General features: G+C 34.5%; 1 protein-coding gene across 2 annotated transcripts; it reads right to left on the bottom strand.

Annotated features, from left to right (window-relative positions):
- Positions 1-7,927: 7,927 nt before the first annotated feature.
- LOC136235540 (protein ESSENTIAL FOR POTEXVIRUS ACCUMULATION 1) lies at positions 7,928-17,567 on the bottom strand. Of its 2 annotated transcripts, XM_066025272.1 has the most exons (11): positions 17,394-17,540; positions 17,031-17,205; positions 15,233-15,324; positions 14,153-15,046; positions 13,954-14,071; positions 13,678-13,869; positions 12,303-13,040; positions 9,462-12,135; positions 8,910-9,106; positions 8,777-8,836; positions 7,928-8,570 (listed from the first exon to the last, which is right to left on the bottom strand). In XM_066025272.1, exons 4-11 carry the CDS (start codon positions 14,969-14,971, stop codon positions 8,191-8,193), a joined length of 5,178 nt encoding a protein of 1,725 aa, XP_065881344.1. In that variant the 5' UTR covers positions 14,972-15,046; positions 15,233-15,324; positions 17,031-17,205; positions 17,394-17,540; the 3' UTR covers positions 7,928-8,190. The 2 variants fall into 2 exon arrangements, with proteins under 2 accessions (XP_065881344.1, XP_065881343.1); XM_066025271.1 differs by lacking the exon at positions 17,031-17,205 and having other exon boundaries at positions 17,394-17,567.
- Between the last annotated feature and the right edge of the window lie 3,294 nt (positions 17,568-20,861).

Here is a 20,861-nt window from a genome sequence, read left to right as displayed (position 1 = left end):
TTATGAGTTTAGGATAAAACTCTAGAGCGTTCACATACCGGGTGTAACCCCCATCCCGGGTCACATTGAAAACACATAGGGAACTAGTCAATTATCATAATTAAGCACAAACATCAATATAACTACATAAATGCTCTTCATTTATTGTCGTCTATCAAAATCTCATAACCAAAGAATTAAATAATCAATCACATAATTTAATTCCTCAATAATATTTCACTTAATCTGAACAAAATGATCCAGTTCAATAATATAGAAAATCCTAATATGTGTCCATAAAACATCTAATGAGAATGAGACGTTTGTGATGGCCAGCTTGAATGCAGAGTAAACCTGAAAATCTAGCAAATAGAACAAACTCTGAACCTAGCCTGAAAATTTCAACGTAGCAAGGGGTGAGCTGCCTACTCAATAAACATAATTACCTATATTTATATACATGAATATATATATATACATACACATATATACAGTTAATTTCATGCATTTTACATTTAATTAATCCAATAATCAAACAATCAATCAATCAGGAATAAAAATATAAACATATCCTTTCGTATTTGACTCGATTTACTTCAAACAACAAAATTATAATTTATTATCTTTATTTTTAAGGGCCCAGCTAGACCTAAGTGAAATATACTCAATGGTCTCATGGTTAACAATATTTCAACGTACATGTACGCTATTGCCTCCGGTTAATGATTTCTTTATCTTTTTTTTTTCAATAATACGGTACTGCTATCGCCCCCAGTTTCAGGACATAATATAAACTCAGTTAGAGTAAAATAACACCCTACCCAGGTGCATGTGATCACAGTATCAACAAACCTCCAGACCATTGAACACCTAAATATTAATACTTAAAATAGTGTTTAATGAATCCAAAAATATTTATTAATTAATTACCCCAAAAGGCCCAAATAAACAATCCCCAAAATAATCACTAATATAGTTCAAATAGACTTAAAGAAACATATATATATATATATATAATTTTACAAAGCTAACTTAGTATAAATGATATTTAAATAAGAAAATAACTATTATACTATACATAATAAGTAGATTATTATTAAAAATAGTTAGGAAAACAAAAAACATAAAGACTATATTTAATGTTCTAATATACCCCTATATACATATATGACCTTCAATTTAACCCAAATATATCTATAAACACAAATAATGTACTAATAGCCCATAAACCCCCAAAATCATTTATCAATTAGTTATTTCAAAAAAACCAAACAAGCAAAACCTATATATATATATACATGTAATTTTTATAAAAGCTAATTTAGTGTAAATGATACTTAAAGGGACAATAAATAGATATATAATGAACATTTATTAGTTATATACTTCCAAAATAATTTTAATAAATATATTACATAATTATATACATATATATACAAGTATAAATCTCAAAAAGTTAAGAAATGAGGATTAAAAAGACATTTTTCGGATTCCAGCAGCTTTACCGACGGAAAATCCGTCGGTAAACTGCTTTTAGCTGGGATTCAATACCGGCATTAGAAGTATGTGCCACCGCGAATCCTTGGATAGGTTTGGAAACAGAAAAGATAGAATTACAGAAACAGCCCCAAACTTTCCAGATTTATTAAAAAGCTTTAGATCTAATCTATTCTATCATTTTTGGCCTCCGAACTACCCAAATCGGGTCATAGTCTATAACGGAGACTCCCAAAACGATGTTTTATTTTAAAACGTTAATTAAAACATTTTCTAAATCTAGATCTACAACGTTTTAGTCCCGAACTACCCCTAAATGGGATCACGGTTCGTATTGGGATATAAAACGAGGTTTTTATTTTAGATCCAAACTCAAGTATTTATAGAATGAAAACAGAAAATTAATTTGACAAATCTAAACAATAAAAGTGCAATAAAAGAGTAAATAAAGAGATCTACATAACCAAAATGCAATAAAAGAATTAAATGGGTCTAGTTCCTCGGATTATTACCTCTTCAATCGGTAATGGGGATCCAAATCAAGTCGATTGATTGTGTTTTGAGTCGGTTTTTTGTGTTTTTGGGAGATTTCGGGTCTCGTTGAATTTTTCCAGGGGTTCGGGTCCAATTTTCTCCTTCTCTATGCCTTGGGACTCCATCCTATTTATAGGCATATGGAGCCTCAAACATAATTTATTTTTGGCTCCAAGCCAACTTGGAGCCAAAGATAAGCTAAATGAGCTTAGGAAATTTCCTAACCATCATTATCTTTATTATTTATTATTATTTTATTTTTACTTTTATTTTTTAATGATTATTATTGTTTTATTTTTATTTTTATTTTTAAAAAAATAAATTAAACAAAGCACTTGGCTTTGGCCAAGTGCTATTGGGCTGGGCCTGGCAGCCCAGCCCCGTCACGGGCCGTCCAACGGCCCGTGACGGAAAAAAGCGACCCCCGACGGGGTCGCGTTTATATATATATAATAAAAAAATATTTAAACAAACAAAATACACTTAATGTTAACCAAAACCAATAACGATTTTCATCGAAAATGATTTTTGTCAAAATCGATTTTATAAAATTAACTTTTACAAAATCGATCCCTTTACAAAACTATCTATATTTTTTGATTGCTCGAATACCAAAACAAAACCCTTATCGATCCGAGATTTTATTAATAATAAAATTAATAAGAAAAGGGCATGAAATATCCCGAATTCGGCGAGACGATTTAAGATTTCTGTTGTAAACTAACCCTTATCCCAAAAATAATAACCTACCTACGTTGAATAACTACAAATAATAATAATAATAATAATAATAATAATATAATAATAATATAAATAATAAAATAAGTAATAAATAGTAATAATAAATAGTTCTGTGGTTGTATTTCATAATAATTTAAATACTTTCATTTTTTTATACCATAATTATACTATATATTAAAATTTTATTTTGTAAAATATACCCCATAAAATTACGGATGTTATAGTTTGTAACACCCTGGTCCAATACCATGTAGATATTGTCCGCTCTGGCCCAATTCCAACACATTGGGCCTCACGGTTTTAAAACGCGTCTGCATGTATTGGATTCACATCTTACTAATAAGTCTCAATCACTCTCTTTCCATTTTCGATGTGGGATTCAGTTCATTCCTGCCCCCATCGCCATCCTTTAGGGCCGCTCCTTGCTCAGGCCTTCTTACCCCGGCGCCACCCACTCCGAACCGGGTTGTTACACCGGGATAGACATGCATGATCATAAACACACAGACTCCTTGAACTACACTTTGAAAAGGTTTGGTGTGATACAATGTCAATGATAGAGTTCACAACTATAAATCACTCTAGTATAATCTGAACTTATTCATTATGCAAGGGTTTCCATCGAAAGATATATTTGTTTATGTTCGATCTTGCATTTTTAAATGACTGCTCAATAAAATGTTTTTAAAATTTCAAGTAAGGACCGTTGGGCTTGGCCCAATATTATGAATTTATAAAATTGAGTTGTGTGTTTTTAGTGTAAAAAAGAGTCTCTCGATGGATATGGAAAGACTTACCAAAAAAAAAAAAAAAAGTCTCACATGTAACTCTCCCATTAATTGGTCTTTATCATTTTTTTAAAAAGTTTGTAACTCCTTCACTAATTAATATATAGAACGGTTTTATTCAACCTCCCTAATTTTTCTCTATATATATCTCCTCATCAAAAGTTGTATCTACTAGGATTTTTTAAGAAGCATAAAATATTTATTCTTCCTCTCCTTTTCTTCTCAATTCATTATTTTTCAAAATTAAGCAATGAATTGAAATTGAGTTTTAGTTATTCCATCGAGAATTCTGATACGTGCAACTCAGAATTCTACCAACAATTGTTTGACCGAGTTGTTTTTGCCTGAAAGCGACAGTCTTCTTGCACGTCTTCGAAAAGGGCCGCGAACGTCTTAAAGAACGCAACTTCATCCACAACTCATCTTATATCTGTGTTTTCGGTAACTTTATTCTTTTCTCAAACATTTGTTTCATATTATTAGGGGTTTCGGGGTAGAATTTTAGTTTCATTATCCTTGACGTTTCTCAATTATCTCGACTATTAATTGCTTTATCTCGCTAAATTACTCTTTATGAGCTTTTATTTACATGGTGGAAGAAAAAGCATGAAGTCCATTTCACCCCCCTTAAGCTATATACACTCAAAATCAATTCGAGTCCTTATTCTCTTCAAATTAGCAAATAGATCCTTAACATTTACTAAACTCACCAATTAGAGTAACGTTAACAGTATAATTATCCTGATGAGCTAATTGCAAATTCTCCCCAAGTGCATTATATAACATCGAATGTACAATTAAAATTTAGGTATCAGTTCAGTTTTGATGTTTGCAATTTTTGACAAATTAGCTCAAAATACAATCAGTTTTAATACTTAATTTTTTTTATTAAATTTGGGATAATAAGTATTACAATCAGTTTTGATGTTTGCAATTTTTTTACAAATTTCAGGGTTCATATCTAAACTTAGATTTTGACTAAACTGACTTTATATGTTAATTTCTGAGGCTATTTTGACCATTAATTCCAAGAGTTTCTACAATTTATCTTCCTTATGTTAATAGGTGTTCAATTGGTGAATTTGGTAAAAGTTAGGGATCTATTTGTTGATTTGAGGAAAATAGCGATCCATTTTGATTTTGGATATTTGATTTAAGGGGTGAAATGGGTATTATGCCAAAAGAGAAACAAGTTTTGCCTTCGTTCTTCTAACGTGGCCATGATTTGTTTGTAAATTGTAATGGAGTAATTAAGGATAAGAAAGTATTTCGATTACAGAAAAGTCTCCCATTAATAACAAGGCAAAAAGTAGTGATAAGTATCGAATTTGACCTTAATGTTTCAAGCGGTGATTTAGTTTTAACATATAAAATAGTATAAATTTATTCTAATGTTTTCAAGCAAGATTAATTTTAGTCATGCCTTATCGAAAATATTAGTTTGACTGTTATTTAACTGTCATATCGAACCTTCCAAACAAGTTTGTCGATGAATTAAAGCAGTTTCTTATCTTTTTTTAATTATTTTTAATAACTGTTTGATTAATAAAATTGTGATTAACTTGTATGTAGGTGATTTAGTTTTACATATTTTAGACATAATTGATATGTAGAAGGTCTGAAGTGACAGTTAAATACCAATTTTTTTATTTTCGATAACGTGAGCTAAAGTTGATCTTGCTTGGAAACGTTAGAATTAAATTTACACTATTTCATACGTTAAGACTAAATTTGCACTTCCCAAACTTAAGGGTTTTGTTAAATTTAGTTTTTATCCCCAAAAAGTATTTTGACTTTTTATTTGTTTATTCATTAAGTTATTGATTTTTTATTTGAACACATTAGACCTCTAGTCTTTGATTTTAAGTCACATTAAGATCTTGATGATAATAAAAAAAATCAATCTTGAACATAAAAATTGGTTAACATAGTATTATTCATTTCACTCGTATTTGAAATTTATATTTTTCATAATTTGAAAGCATTTTTAATATGTATAACGTGGTTATAGAAAAACTATAAAAAAACTTCATTTCAAATTGTAATTTTTTAAATGAATTAGATGTTCACAATTAACTATTTAGTAAGCGGTAATTTAATGTAATAAACAAATAAATGATCATGACTTAATATGTCCCAATAACAGATGATCAAACAATGAAAGGTCAAAAGTCTCAAAGATACTTGTTTTTCCCAGTAAACAATTCTTAATCCATGTGCATAGCACTTAAAGTATTTAGTAAGATGAAATAGATGGAGTATTAGCCAATAAAAAAATGTTGCTAAATATGTCAAGGATTCTTGAACATAACTAAAAAAACAAACTGATTCCCTAAATTTTAAAGATATCTTAGTAGCCTTTTAAAGTGACAAATTGACCTGTTAAATTTACTTGAAACGACTTATTAATTCTAGAAAACTTATTTAAAAGTGATCATTTAACCTTCTGAACATATAACTTGTTTGATAACACCATTTTATAAGTAAAAAAAAAATAAAAAAATTACTTTCGTAGGTGAAAATATTATCTTAAAATTTTAATTTAAACATTATCAGCTAATATTTTTAAACTAATTATTAAACAAATACATCATTTAATACTTTTACCATTTATAATATTTAGTACTTCAAATTTAGCATTTGTTTTTTCGATACTTCATTTTTAATTTTATTAGTTAAAGTGAGACGTTCATTAACTCGATCAAAGCGCCTTATACACTGCTACGTAGCAATAAAAAAAATTAATTATGTTACATTATATAAATTCAAACGAATAATATCCATTTTTTGATCAAGTTTATACATCCCAAAAGCGTGTAGCATGCATTCATGATCTTCAACTAAAGATCGTTCATGTCATTTTATAAATATTTTTACGTTTATCTTTTACAATCTTTTTCCCGTTCTTTTTATAAATAATATGTCTCGTCTAGCCATTTTTGTAAAAGAAATTCATGTTTGAGTATATTATTTGTAACATTTATCCCAGATTATAACTAGCTCCACGAACTTTGCAAGTGTCTTACCAACTCCTTAAACTTGCTTATTCCATAATAACTAAATACAAAAATTGTTGGGCAATTGTTATTGTTGGGCTAGGCCACTTGGCCCAATTTTGAATTTATAAAAAAAGCCGAACTTTAGTTTGCAATCCGGGCCGGGTTGGATTGGTGTGGTGTGGACTGTATATTTTTTATTGAAATAATAATAATATTTTTTATTATTACTTTTAATAATTCGGATTTAATTTTTTATTTTAATTAAATTCTTTTTCTCCTAACGTTTCTTCAATGGTCATGATCAATGATCATAGTTAATGGTCAATATTTAATAAGGAATAACCTTCCCTGATTTCTCTCCCTCTTTATTCTCCATTAAATCAGAGCATAACTGCTTTTTTTCTTGTATAAATAGCTGTTGAGACTGTCATTCCATAGAGAGATAATTACAATACAATTTTCTTTGAGTAAATTGAAACTGAGCATTTATAGAGTGTTGACAAAAACGAGTTCATACGGTGCAATACGAATTCATATAGGGGATGACTGTTTTATCCTGGATGCGACCGGAAATTACACTACTTGCACTTTCTAACAGTTTTGCGAACGTCTTAAAGAAAGCGATTTAGTCTGCGTCTCTGCCCATTGTTTTGTTCTGTGAACTTCGTGTTTTCCAGTTCCGGTTCCAACAAAAACTTATCAAATCTAAATTCTAAAAATACACCTTCATCTATTCGAGAAGTAATTTTTTCCCGTCTCCTATCTTTTAACCTATTGTAAGAGTTAATACACTTTTAGTGTTACAGGTTTGAGAGATCAAAAGTTAGTATTATGGAGGAAGTTGGAGAGACATTTACAAAGTGCAAAGAGCTAATACACTTTTATGGACAAGTTTAGGAAGCTAGTGATACGAAATAAGCAAATTTAAAAAATTGGTAAGACACTAACAAAATTCAGGAAGTCAATCTACTTTTTTAGACAAGTTTAAGAAATTAATGTATTAGGCCTAATATAAATGAAGTATGTACTTTGGATTAGAAATGAGCCGAACCACTCATTTAGCTCAATAAAAACTCTATCATGAAAACACTACCCAAAAACTCAATTATTTATTCATGAACAAAATCGATTATAATATTAATGAACTTATATGCAACCTTTGGTTTGACACAAAACTATAAGTTGTTCGCAACAAAATTCAAGCTTTGAAGCCAAACATCTCAGCTCGGTTACGTAGTCCTTGAATGGTACATTTCTACTCGTACAAAGTGGAGTCTAGAAATCTGAGAGTACATCAATCCGTTTGGCATCCATTGAAATAGATCTTTTCCATAGGAGTAAGTTCCAGTATGAAAATACAATACTTCAGGCAGCAGAGGAAATGAAGGATATATAAAAATGGAAGTTAGAAGAAATCGTATTAAAAGGAGAACAAAAAGGTCTACTTGATTTCGGACAGCAAAACTCTGCCTACTGTTGTAAATTTAACTGAGCATATCAAAACTCTAGCACAGGAATATCACTCCACAAAATTGCATGAGCAGATAAAACTAAAACTGCTGTAGTTGCTATGGAGACGGACCCTAAAGAGGAATAAGGAAATATACAGCAAGTTGAAATAAATTTAATTCTATTTACATGTGCCGACTTTCCTAATCTTCAACTGACTGAATCTCACCCATCATGATCCGGTTACTCACGACATTGAATCCCAAAACCGATGGACTCACCTTCTTCCCCTTTTTCCCTTTCTTCTTTCCTCCACCCTTGGTTGAACCATCTGCCATGTCCTGGTCAAAGTCCCTCACACCTGCATTGTCGAAATTCATGTCTCCGACACCCACCACAGCTGCCGTTCGATCATTCCGACTCTGAAAGGCTATCTCAACCACATCTGCTGGTAACATTTCTTTGTAGTTTAGGAATTTGTCAATAAATTCATGGTCGGGATCAAATGATCCAATGTTCTCTATCAGTAGCATCTCAGCCTCTGATTTGGATTGCTTTATGCAGAACTCCAAGAAACTTGTATCTATCAGGTACGAGGGAAAAGTTACTATTACGTTAGAATTTCCGACCTTTTGATTTCAGGAGTCTGATATTTCATAATCATTATATGCAAACTATTGAAGCAAGAACAAAACAAAATAAGAGCTAAACACTTTCTTCTACACTATTGCTTTCAAACAAAATTGATAAACCTAAAAGCTCGCAAACCAGAAAATAGTTAACTGATACCTTTTGTCCCAATAAGTCTAGCACACTCACTTTCACACCAATCTCTGAAACCCATGGCTTCTGCAAACGAATGAAAACCTAAAGGGTTAACTAAATTTTTGGACAAAAGATGATCAACATAACAGCTACTTACCTGAACGTTTGTTGTTTATCATATCTCTTTTCGCTTTTAGAGATGACTGAGCAGAGGCAGGGGAGGAAGAAAGAGCACGATCAGCATTCCTTCCGCCCATTGATTTTTGCCGGTTTAATGATCCACTTGGAGTTCCTTTTGGAGGAGTATTTTTAGTACCCCAACTTCCCTGGTTTGCCAGATTTGGGAACTCTGACCTGTTTAAAACATATATGTTTCATTAGTCATTTAGATAAGTACAGCGACAAAAGCTAATCTGAAGGGGATCCAACTAGACTGACGAAAACATGTAAAAGGGAAATGCCCATGCACCCAATAGAGATGCAGGTTGTCAGAAAGAAAAGACAAACCGAAAACACACTTATATCAATCAATAGATAAGGCAGTAAAAAGCAAACCAATGGGTCTGGCATATATTAACGCATTAAACATAATTTAGGAAGATTGCATTTATATACGCCAGCGTCAGTGGTTTCTTATGAAATGAAATAATCTCAATTGACCATAAGAAAATAAAGCATATAAAGGAACAGGACAAAGAAAATGTCATACTGCTTAGTTTCTTGCTTGGACTGATCAATTGGGCCCCAAAATAGATCATCATCTCCTTTATATTTCGACTGAGAAGCAACATGCGAATTGATCTGCAAAGGAGATGCATTGGCGGGAGAAGAACCGGACCATAAAGGACCACCTCCATGGACTGCTTGTGATGGCTGAGATTTTTGAGGGGTTGACCCTTGGTTCTGAGCCGGACCGGAAGAAATTTTCTTCTCCTGCTCCTTCAGTATGTCCCGTAAAGATGTGGGTTTAGGGAGCTTCTTGCTCTCAGTAGACCATGCTGGAGAAGGTGAAGGAGCTGCTGGCTCTCCTTTCCAGAAAACAAAATCTCCTAAAGAAGGACCAGATGGAATTGCAGGCAAAACATCCTTCTCTTGTTGAGAAACACGAGAAACTTTGCCTTTCTCACTGGGACTTGAACTAATAGGTGCATCAACAGAAGTTGTGGGCACTGAGGCCTTAGCACTTGTAGCCTTGGCTTTAGCAGACTTTTTGCGACTCTTCTTAGTATCTTTAGCCTCAATGAAGTTGTTATCATCTATAGATTCTACATTTTTTTGTGCAGTCAAACTAGATACACCATCAGGAACTTCCATCTCTCCATCAGTGTACTTTGCCAGAACTTCTTCTGCCAATAGATCATGCAATTGGCTTTTCTTGCTCTTTGAATTAGGAGAAATTTCAGGTTTTCCTAGACCTAACTCAGTATAGCTTGCATCTCTTGGAGTTTCTCCAGAAATCTTTGTCTCTGAAATGGCCACGACCCCGGTCCAAGGAGTTGACAAATTGACAGAATTTATAGAATTTGTGACCTCAGAAACTGACATTTCAGCTTGTGCCCTTCTCTGTTCTTCCAATTGAATCTCTAACAACGATTTTGGTTTGAAACCAGGAGCAGGTTTCCAAGCCCGTTGAGCTGAATTTACCTGGACGTTGACAGACCCTACCAATTTAGGTTGATCTTTAACTTGTGTGATCTGAAAATCATCTCCACAAATATTTGAAGACAATAAACTTTCAACAAGATGAGAATCCTTCTTTTCCACAGAAGAATGCACAGATTTGTTGTCTTTCCTCTTTTCTGGGGATGTACCATGAACAGCTTCACTTGTTATAGTACGAGACTCCAAACTGTTATCACTGGCATTTAGTCCTTCACTCTCTGATTGCTTTACTTGTTGCAAAGAGGAATTTTTTGTTGCCCCCTTTACCTGTTCAGGCTTGGCAGACTTCTGCTTTCTGGATTTCTTCTCAGATGTTTTTCTCACTTCCCGAACCTCAACATTTTTCACTTCAGTAATTGCAGATGGCTCATTCCTGAATTTTTCTTTTTCAACCTCCAGCTCATTGGGGGTTCTTTCTAGCTTAACTTCTTTAACACTGGTGTGTTCGGACATAGTAAATTCATCCTCACGAGTTCTTAATGAAGGCCTAGCAACAGAGATTCCAGCAGCCTCCTGTTCAACAGCATATGCAGGAGCTCCACTAATTGCAACCTCTGGAATTTCTTCATTTCTCCAGTTGTCTTCTGAAGCCTGCTCCCCTGAAAAAGGAGCATGGCAATCAGAAATGCCAAGCTCCTGTGAGGGCTTGTCGATCAACCCAATTGATGATGACAGCAGAGAATCTTTTTGATGGATTTCACCAATTTGCTCAGGAAGAGCATTTACAATATTTTGAGTATTAAAACTCCCAAAAGTTTGATGTGGAAGTTGGAAAGACGAAACATCTGAATCCACATGATAGTTTGCATTTCGAGGAACTTGTGCAGACAAATTCATCATGCTAGTAGTGTGTTCAACTTGCATATTTGAAACTGGTATCTGAGAACCAATCTGCATAATTTCTTTAGACAGTTGAAGCTGAGAAGCATCAGCAGAGGAATTTCCAGCAGATATTGCAGAAGTATGGAACTGTCCATAAGGCAGCTCACCAAAGCGTTGGTGAGATTGATGCTCCAACATAACCTGGGAAAGTAGCTGCTGCTGCTGCTGCTGCCGCAACAACTGTTGTTGCTCCTCCTGCTTCTGCTGCTGTTTAAGCAATAAAAGTTTATCAAACACTGACAGCTGTTGTGTTGAAAGAGAAGCCTGGGAATGTAGCTGCAACAAGTACTGCTGTTGTAGCAAGTTCAACTGTGGATCCTGAGATAAACCAGTGGACAATAATGTTTCAGGCGACAAAATAGCAGATGGATTATCTATGGCATGGCCAAGCATATTTGGTTTCTGTTGCTGCAGCCTCTGTTGTTGCCCAAAAGGAGCTTGTGGAGGAAAATTCTGGGTGTGATGCAAATCAATCTTATTCTGAAGAGGATCCAAGCTGCTCTGAACAGGGAAATTTGACCAACCAGAAACACCGTTATTTACGCCAGAGGCAGAGCCTTGAAGGATTGACATCAGTTCTGAACTTTGAGAATGGGGGGGTTGACGAGGATTGTCATTCAATGCAGATATGAGTTTTGCATGTGGCAATGGAGGATCTGAGAGAACCTCAGTCTTTGAAGCCGCAGATGCAGCATCCCTCCCAGGCAAGTAATTATAAGGATTGGGTAATGACCTCTGTCGCTCAAGGGCCATTCTCTTTGCCAAAAGGTACAATTCATTCCCACCATCAACACCTGACGGAGAAATACCAACTGAGCTATTTATGAATCCTTGCAAACCTATAAATACAACATAACAATAGCAGTCATGTCAAGTTGGAGAATAATGCAAAAGAACGTGAAAAAAGAGGTGGAATTTGATCAAAGGAAATCCTGCAAAATTTCAAGTCTTGAAGTCATCTTTAAATCAAGTAGATGGAAGAGGATAAAAAACGAGCGGAGCCAACCTTGTGATGAATTAGTCATACTTCCCGACATTAATGACTCCAAGAATCTATTTTCCGCTTCAGTTGTCGAACCAACCTTCAGCCTTTGTTCATTCCTCATTCGATCAAGCTCACTCAATCCAGAATGAACATTTCCAATGTCAAAGTTAGGCCGACTTGGTGCATCTGCAGATTCACTTTGTTTTGGCGTACTAAACCCAGGCGGTGGTCTTGCCTTAGCTCGCAAATGAGGCATGACATCACCAAGTGATGAAAAGGGCAAGTCCTTTGATGCACCTGCAGGCTTGACTTGCAAATCTATCCCAAAATATCCAGCCTCAAACCAACCGATAATATCACTACCTGAAAAGGGTCCTTGAATTTCACCTTGAGGATCCTTATAGTAAAGAATTAGATTTTCTGGTGGCAGCTGAGAGAACTTCTTAAGTTCTTGATCTCTATCCAGAACAATAGATGGCTGCCTCTTAAGAATGGCTTCCTCCCCGGCATGCCATTTTGGTTCATCTTTTGCGTGTGGCGGGTTTGCCAGATTGTTTTCCCATTGATTATCCTTTACAGATAGATTCCTGTCAGGGGTCCTTGAACTCCAGTCGCGTGGGGCCGTATACAAATGTTCTCTTGAAGATTGGGCTTGCCATGGAGAGCTAGGTTGCACAGAATTACTCCCTTGAGAGGTTGATTCCCTACTAGGAGGTGCCTCACCAGCCCTTCTAAATGAACCAGTATCTTCTCTTACAGCTGCAAATAGAAAGTAATTCATAAAATTAAATTTGGACTACATATACCTAAAACTTCCATGCATGTAAGAGTTGAGAAAAAAGCATTGCATCACAGAGTTCTTCAATTGCAAACATGACAAAAAAGAGAGCCAAAGTTAACCAGTCTCAGTAGAAATGCATAGTCGAGAATCAAACTAATGTGAGGAATAATATGATAGCACTTGCATTAAAATAAAAGTGATATTCTGCAAAAGCAGACTAAAGTTTAAAATAACATCATTTATCCAACATTTAAACAAGAACGGGGGACAAAAAAAAATCAAAAATTGCCATCACCGCTAAACAATACAGAAAAAAAGCGAAAAGAAGCTTCAGATTTAGCAAGCACTTGCAAAACAACTTGAGCATGTTTACATAAAATTATCTCATTAATTTAAAACAAAAAGGAACACAGCGTGTCAATTAACTAAGCTCGGAGCTATCTATTAGTCAAACTAAAGCAATAATCCACAACTGTACACACACACACATAATTCTCCAAAACATGACCTCGCATAGCTTACAGTAAATGAAAACTAGAAAGCAATCAACCATCTTAAAAAAATTTCAAACACTTGTTTACAGATAAACAAATAATTCAGAGTTACATCAATTACCCTCAGCCTTTAATTTGTTATCATGAATTGTCTTTTGATCCAGTAAGGCTTCCATCTCTGTATTGGATCCATTATAAGGCACCTGCTTTCCATGGGAGGATCCTTCTGTATAATTACCATAACCACTTTTTGAAGTGTCACTGCTATCTTCTTTAGAAGTGTCAATAGAAAATGCAACATCTTCTCTACTCCCTGCTTAGACAAGCCAATCCAAAGATATTATTTGTGAACCTTCAATATGCACAACATATATTTAAAAAAAAATCTGAGTGATACCTAGTTTGACTCGTCTTGATTGTAAATCTGGTAAGTTTCGTCCTACAGATCCATCTTTGGCTACTGGAGGTGCACCACTACTTACGATATCACCTTTGTCAATTCCCTTTAGCACAGCCTACTCATGCAATAAATAAATTAAACCAGCTCTCAGCATTTATTACAATTCACAAGGAAAATCATTTACGAATTTAATTACCATTTCTTCGGAGTTAGGTACACGTAGTGCTATTGGCTCGATGGCCTCTTCCTGTGTGAGAAACTGCACGTGTACAAACCCATCTAATAGTTTATTAACTAAGTTCATGTCAGTCATCCTGTACACATCAAGCAACTTATTCCTACTATATTTTAAAGGGCCACTTTCACCCTTGTCCGAAATAGTTCCCCAAGGTTGAGAGTATGTGGAAATATTGTTCATACTGCTTCCACCAGTACTGACCCTGCCACGACCAATTGAAAAGGTTGGAATATTTTCCCCACGTCCACGACCATGAGAAAACGTAGGAACTTGTTTATTGGCCATTGAATGTGGACCTTCTCCCCTTCCACGACTTTGAGAGGAGTTAGATCTCCATGGACGGTAATGATCACCCTCCCTCTCATCCTTACCATGACTGGGAGGATGAGCCAACCCTTTCTCAAGAAGAACTTCACCATCTCTTCCAGGATCCACCAACTTGTCACGGGCACTTTCTGTCTCTTTTTCATCAGGGCCCCATCGCGTGTTCCACTTGCTTTCTCGCCGCTGATCATAATTATTCTCCCGGTTACTTGAATCAACCCAGCGGTCAGTGGGGACACGGCGTGATTCATAATGTCTAGTGGCTGAATTCTCTGTCCAGCGATCCATCCGCCGGGTGTCACCAAGCTCTTTATCTCCATCCCTCCAACGATCTTTCCGCACCAGGGAAGAATTGGTGTCTCTTTCTTCATCACGCCAGCGATCACGACGACCAGTCTCCATATCAAGCAAGGAGGGCCTGAAAACATCTTTTTTCCTTTGAGCATCATGCATCTCCTCACCATTTCCAGATGACTTCACAGTCTCTGAGCGATTGCCAGAAGCAGGATATGGACTGAAATGGCCTTCCTGCAAGGAAAAATCGCCACCACATGGAAAAAGAAGAGATCAACATCAAATTGTACGCTGAAGTGATCCTAGAAGACAATAAAAATTGGACCTTGAAAACAACAGGATGGAAACATCCCATGATTACAGCATAAATTGCAAGCCAGGAACATAAAGATGATAGTATGATAAAATGTTGTAACTCACCCCAGTCCCAACTCCAGACTTATTCTCACTAGGCTTTGGCAGAAGCCATTGCGGTGACAGAGGAATAGGATTGTCAGACCCTTGCGCATCCACTGACAAAAGAACGAATAACAGATCTAAGAAACACATCCAACTAAAATGTGAACATAAAATTATTCGACGGCATTGCATATGTGGTCAACCGTCATTGCGATAAAACAAAAAAAAAAGAAAAATCTCATGATCAAACTAAATTAACATTCTTGAAGAATGGAAAACCAAAGCTGCCCTAAATACTCAAATAAAAAAACATACCTACTAATTCTGAGCTTGACTATAATTTATCCTTTCATAAAAGAAGTGCAAACAAATAACTAAGTTTACTACATTATTTTACTAGATACTCCCTCCATTTCACAATATTTGCGAAATAAGGAAATTACACACAGATTAAGGATTGTAATTAATGATGTTATTTTACAAAGAAATTACTTTTTACGGTGCTTAATTAACCAAAAAAGTTGCACCTAAAGGGCGGCCCGGTCGCATTACGCGTCCCCGCTGAGCGAGGGTCCGGGGAGGGGTCCCACCACAAGGGTGTATTGGGGACAAGCCTTCCCTTGCCAATTTAATTGGCAAGAGGCCGCTCCTAAGACTCGAACCCGTGACCTCTGGTCACACGGCAACAACGTTTTACCGTTGCGCCAAGGCTCGCCCTCTAAAAAAAAGTTGCACCTAATGGAGTTAAAATTGATTAGTTAATGCATTAACTTATACATAGTTCAAAAAAAAAAAAAAAAAAATCTGTGGCAATATACATATATGGAAGCTTCAAAGTCTTAATTACCATAAAGAATAACTAAGGGCATAATGGGTAGTTTACAGATTTATAGGAATAAATCCATCTTGAAATATGCACAACATCAAACAATATGGAACATAACGACAAACATTTAGGAGCAGAGGGGGTAATCTTAATTGAATGATGTAGTAGAAGATGTACCAAGATGAAGAAACTGAATTCTCATTACCATAGATAACTTCAACTAGCTAATGGCGGTTAATGGATTAACCAAAAAAGTGGCTCCTAATGGAGTTAAAATTGCTTAGTTAATGCATTAACTTATACACAGTTCAAAAAAAATACTCCCTCCGTTTCATAATAATTGTCGTTTTGGGGAAATTTTTTTGTTTCAAATTATTTGACGTTTTACACTTTTCAATGAGCATTAAATGTGTTTTTTCCAACTCTGTCCTTATATAATGAAAGGAAAGAAATTTGCAGAGAAATTTAAGCATTAATTGCAAGAGGGTAATAAGGTAATGTTTAACTACCTTTTAGGCTAATTAATAGGTTTCTTAATATGTGTGTAGAAACCTTAAAAGACAATTAAAATGAAACAGAGGGAGTATTAAATCTGTGGCAACATACATATATGGAAGCTTCAAAGTCTTTTAATTACCATAAAGAATAACTAAGGGCATAATGTTTAGTTTACAGATTTATAGCAATAAATCCCTCTTGAAATATAAACAATATCAAACAATATGAAACATACCCACAAACATTTAGAAGCAGAGGGGGTAATCTTAATTGAATGATGTAGTAGAAGATGTACCAAGATGAAGAAACTGAATTCTCATTACCATGGATAACTTCAACTAGCTAATGGCGGTTACCACCATTCAGCTTGCCCTTAAGACTCAGTACAAAGTAGGAAAAATTATAAAAGAAAGCAAGTAAAATTTATTACACTAGAAAACAAATTGGTACAAAATGTTAACGCTCCTAGGCCAGAAACTCCACCAGCCAAATTACCTCTTCACCATGATACGTTTTCTACCCGCTACGGCCGCCAATACAGTAAAATTTCAGCATTTTCTCTTCTCAACTAAATTCAAACTCTATAGCACGAACTATTCGAATATTACTTCAAAAGGAAAATTTTGGACCATGCATACACTCGCATTCCCATGGCAAACCGAAACCCTAACTTTATTGCAAATAAAAATCAACAGTCAGCCACACAGAGACAAAACCTTCAGTACTATCATTGAAAGTTCAAAACAAGCAGGTCTACCTCAAGTCCAACAAAAACTCAAGGTTTTGGAAGAAAACTGAACACCAAAACCTCTAAATAAAAGATTCAAAAGAGGTTAGAGCAATGAGAAGTGAAATTACCCTTGGAGATCTGGTGCGGAGGAGCGATGGAGAGAGAATGACGAGAATCGGCGCCGGAATTGCTTGCCATGGTTGATCGGTGTGAGCTAACGGTGAAGAAAAAACCCTTTTCGTTGCTTTGGATTGCTTGAAGCGAGGTAAGAGAAAGAAAGGCCGAAGTGGAGAGAGGGAATATAGGTTAACAGGGAAAGATAAATGAAACGCGAGGGATGCGTAGGTTAAAATTATATCACCAAGCTGCTCACATTAGCCAGCGAGTATATTTTGTTGTCCAACCCACTGTTATACAAGTTCTTATAACTCACTATCACGCGCTGAGTGAGTCGTGTGAAACACCCTCTTCTATTATAGATACGTGATTTGCAAACGACGTGAACTGCGATGATGGAAGTAACTATCTGCTAACTAGTTACACCCTTCTTTTACTAACAGTGATCGACATACCACATGATGCGTAGGTTAAGGTGGGACTTGAGAATACGACATTGGTTGCATGCGTTTTGAAGAGGGCGCAACGTGCAATTTCGTATGATCGAAAATCGGACGGCTCTAATAAACCGAGAGTGGCACCGTAACCCTAGCTTCACTCTAGTATACTTGTTTCCCACGTACGCCATTGAAGTTGTCAAAGTTCTGAACTTCTTTATCCAAAGAAAATATTTATAAATGTATTTGAGAAATTCAAATATTAATATGTAATCATCAAAATAGTTACCATATTTTCTATCAAAAAAAAAATAGTTACCATATTTTAATTTATTAGTTTATTGATTAATTTGTGCCAAGGTATTTAATTTTTGAAGTAATATATAATCCTTAGAGATTTAATGAATGGGGTTTTAGTAATTTCATAAAAACATTCACTTTTATAAATTTTTAAACGGTTAAGTCTTTTAGCTTTTATGGGAAGTGATATTAGTAAGATTTTTAAAGTGACTTCATCTCATAATATCTCTCCATACGTTAATTTGTATGATTTACGGATTCTTTCTCTTTTTCTTCTCTTTTTTTTATCTTTCGGTCATGGTATACAAAAAATTCGACCAATTTATAATGTTGTTGATCCTTATGAAGAGACAAATAATGGAAGATGAGTTCGATTTGTATGTGTTAAGTTTGGTTGAAAGATGTATTTATTGGATATTTTTTTTGTACGGAAAGTTTTATTGTTTTAATTCATTTCATAGTATGTTATGACAATCCTAATATCACAAAAGGGTTAGTAATCATGTGTTTTGATGTTAGTTTCGATTGATAAAGACGTATATTAAGACTTGATGTTTGGTAGTTTTAATCTTTAAAATTGATTTCTCTTATTGTAAAATTGTGTTTAAGTTATTATATATCATCATATATGGGTTCATAAACTTGTGTTTCAAATTTCGTGTGAATCGGAGATCAACATGACGAGTTATGGCCAAAAGAACTATTAAGATATAAAAATTTATTTGTGTACATCGCCGAGTCAACTTATTATTGGTTCTAGAATTCTTTAGCCTTATTATTCATCAGGTCACGTGGCTGATTTGGCGAGTCCGTGCAAATTTTTCTCTTTTTGTTTAGTTGAGCATATTCGATAATATTTCGTTTCATGACCATTACCTTTTCATATGAACTCCAATCTAAGTGATTCAAGTTGCCTTGTAAATCTAAGACCGTAGATTTACAAATATAATCTCTGAAACGATTTCTAAATTCGAACTTAAAGGGCTTTGATATTGAGTTTCGATATCATGCATGTGCTGAGCCTTATTTTTTCATTTTTGTTGTTTTTTCTCCATTTTAACTCAACACTTGTATGATCGACCTTAAATTTATTTTGAACGTTTTAAAACTTGTAAAAGCACATATTATACTTATTTAATAGCATTATAGAGTTATTTTGACAAGCATAAACATTTAATACATTAGTTGTTAATAAAATCGTTTTGGTTTATTAAGCGGTCTCTTAAGATGAAAGAATAAGAGTTTGACCACCTCGTATAGCTTGGTCGAAAGGTAAAGTAAATATAGTGTATATGTTTATGAAATATCCAGATGTTCATTGAATTGAGTTATATGGCTTAATACATTATTTGTCCCCTAAACTTGTTCAAAAAAGCTTGATTGGCCCCCTGAATTTTTAAAGTGTCCCGATAGCCCTCTGAACTTGCATAAAATATTCAGTTAGCCCCCTGAACTTGCATAAAATGTAATCAATTGATCACTTTGTTGCAAAAAAGTAAGTTAAATACGGAAGATATATTGCACGAGTCTTAAAAAAAGTAAAACGACCGAAATCGGAGTATAGGATGCTTAGAATAGAGAAGACAAGTTGTATAGTTGAGCAAATAATAACTTCATTTTTAATGTATTTTTGAATTATGTAATAACATTCTAAAATGCGTGGAATACGTCTTCCGCATTTAACTTACTTTTTTTGCGACCGAGTGATCAATTGATTACATTTTTACGCAAGTTCATGGGGCTAACTGAACATTTTATACAAGTTCATGGGATATTAAGATACTTTGAAAGTTCAGGGAGCCAAACAAACTTGTTGGACAAGTTCAAAGGGCAAATGATGTATTAAGCCATATTAATATGATGAGATGATTATGATGAGATACGAGCGGATTGAAACCCGAATTTGTTGTTTATTACGAATTGTTCAGACGATAACGAAAATGAGCATGTGCTAATGGAATATATTGCTAGCTTAACCAAATTACAATTTGATTTGGTTCGATTTTTTATTCGGTTTTATTCACCCATACACATGACCTTTTAAAAAGCTAAGTATTTCTCTCACGTGTCATTCAAAGATTGGTTGAGGAAGTAAAAAAGCTCACACGAGTCAAATGGAGAGTCAGAGACACTCTTTAATATAAGTTACAGAATGAGCTTAAAGCATTATTTGATCCATGATCTATCCAAAATTTTATCATTTGGCCTCTAATATATTATTTGGTCACTTTTGGGCCCTGACCTATCCCAATTGGTGAAATTTCATTCAATTTGTATGAATACTTAATGAAATCATTATCTCATTGACAAATAACGATATTTTGACACTTCAACTTGACACGTGATATTTCTTAAAAAAAAATTTTGCCACATTATGTGGAAATAATTAATTAGATTAAAAAAATAAAAACAAAACCTATTAAATTCAAGTGTCAAAATATTTTACTTATCAACGAGATAACGAATCGGTTAAGTTTTAATACAAATTAGGTGAATTTACCAATTGGGATAGATTAGGGGTCAAATGTAATTAAATAATAGATCAAAGGCTAAATGACAAAAGTTTAAATAGGTGAGCAGCCAAATAGTGTTTGAAGCATTACCGAAGGGCTTGATACACCCAATCAAGATCTCAATGTAACTAAATGAAAGAAGAGGGGTTTAATGTACCAAATAATAAAAGATTAAGGGGGACTGAGGATACTTTTTGCCTTCATCTATCATCTCCATCCATCTTGATTT

The sequence above is a fragment of the Euphorbia lathyris genome, chromosome 7 (genome assembly GCF_963576675.1).
Source record: "Euphorbia lathyris chromosome 7, ddEupLath1.1, whole genome shotgun sequence".
Taxonomy (NCBI): domain Eukaryota; kingdom Viridiplantae; phylum Streptophyta; class Magnoliopsida; order Malpighiales; family Euphorbiaceae; genus Euphorbia; species Euphorbia lathyris.
Note: the sequence above shows the minus strand (reverse complement) of the source record. Positions and strands in the feature narration are given on the sequence as shown.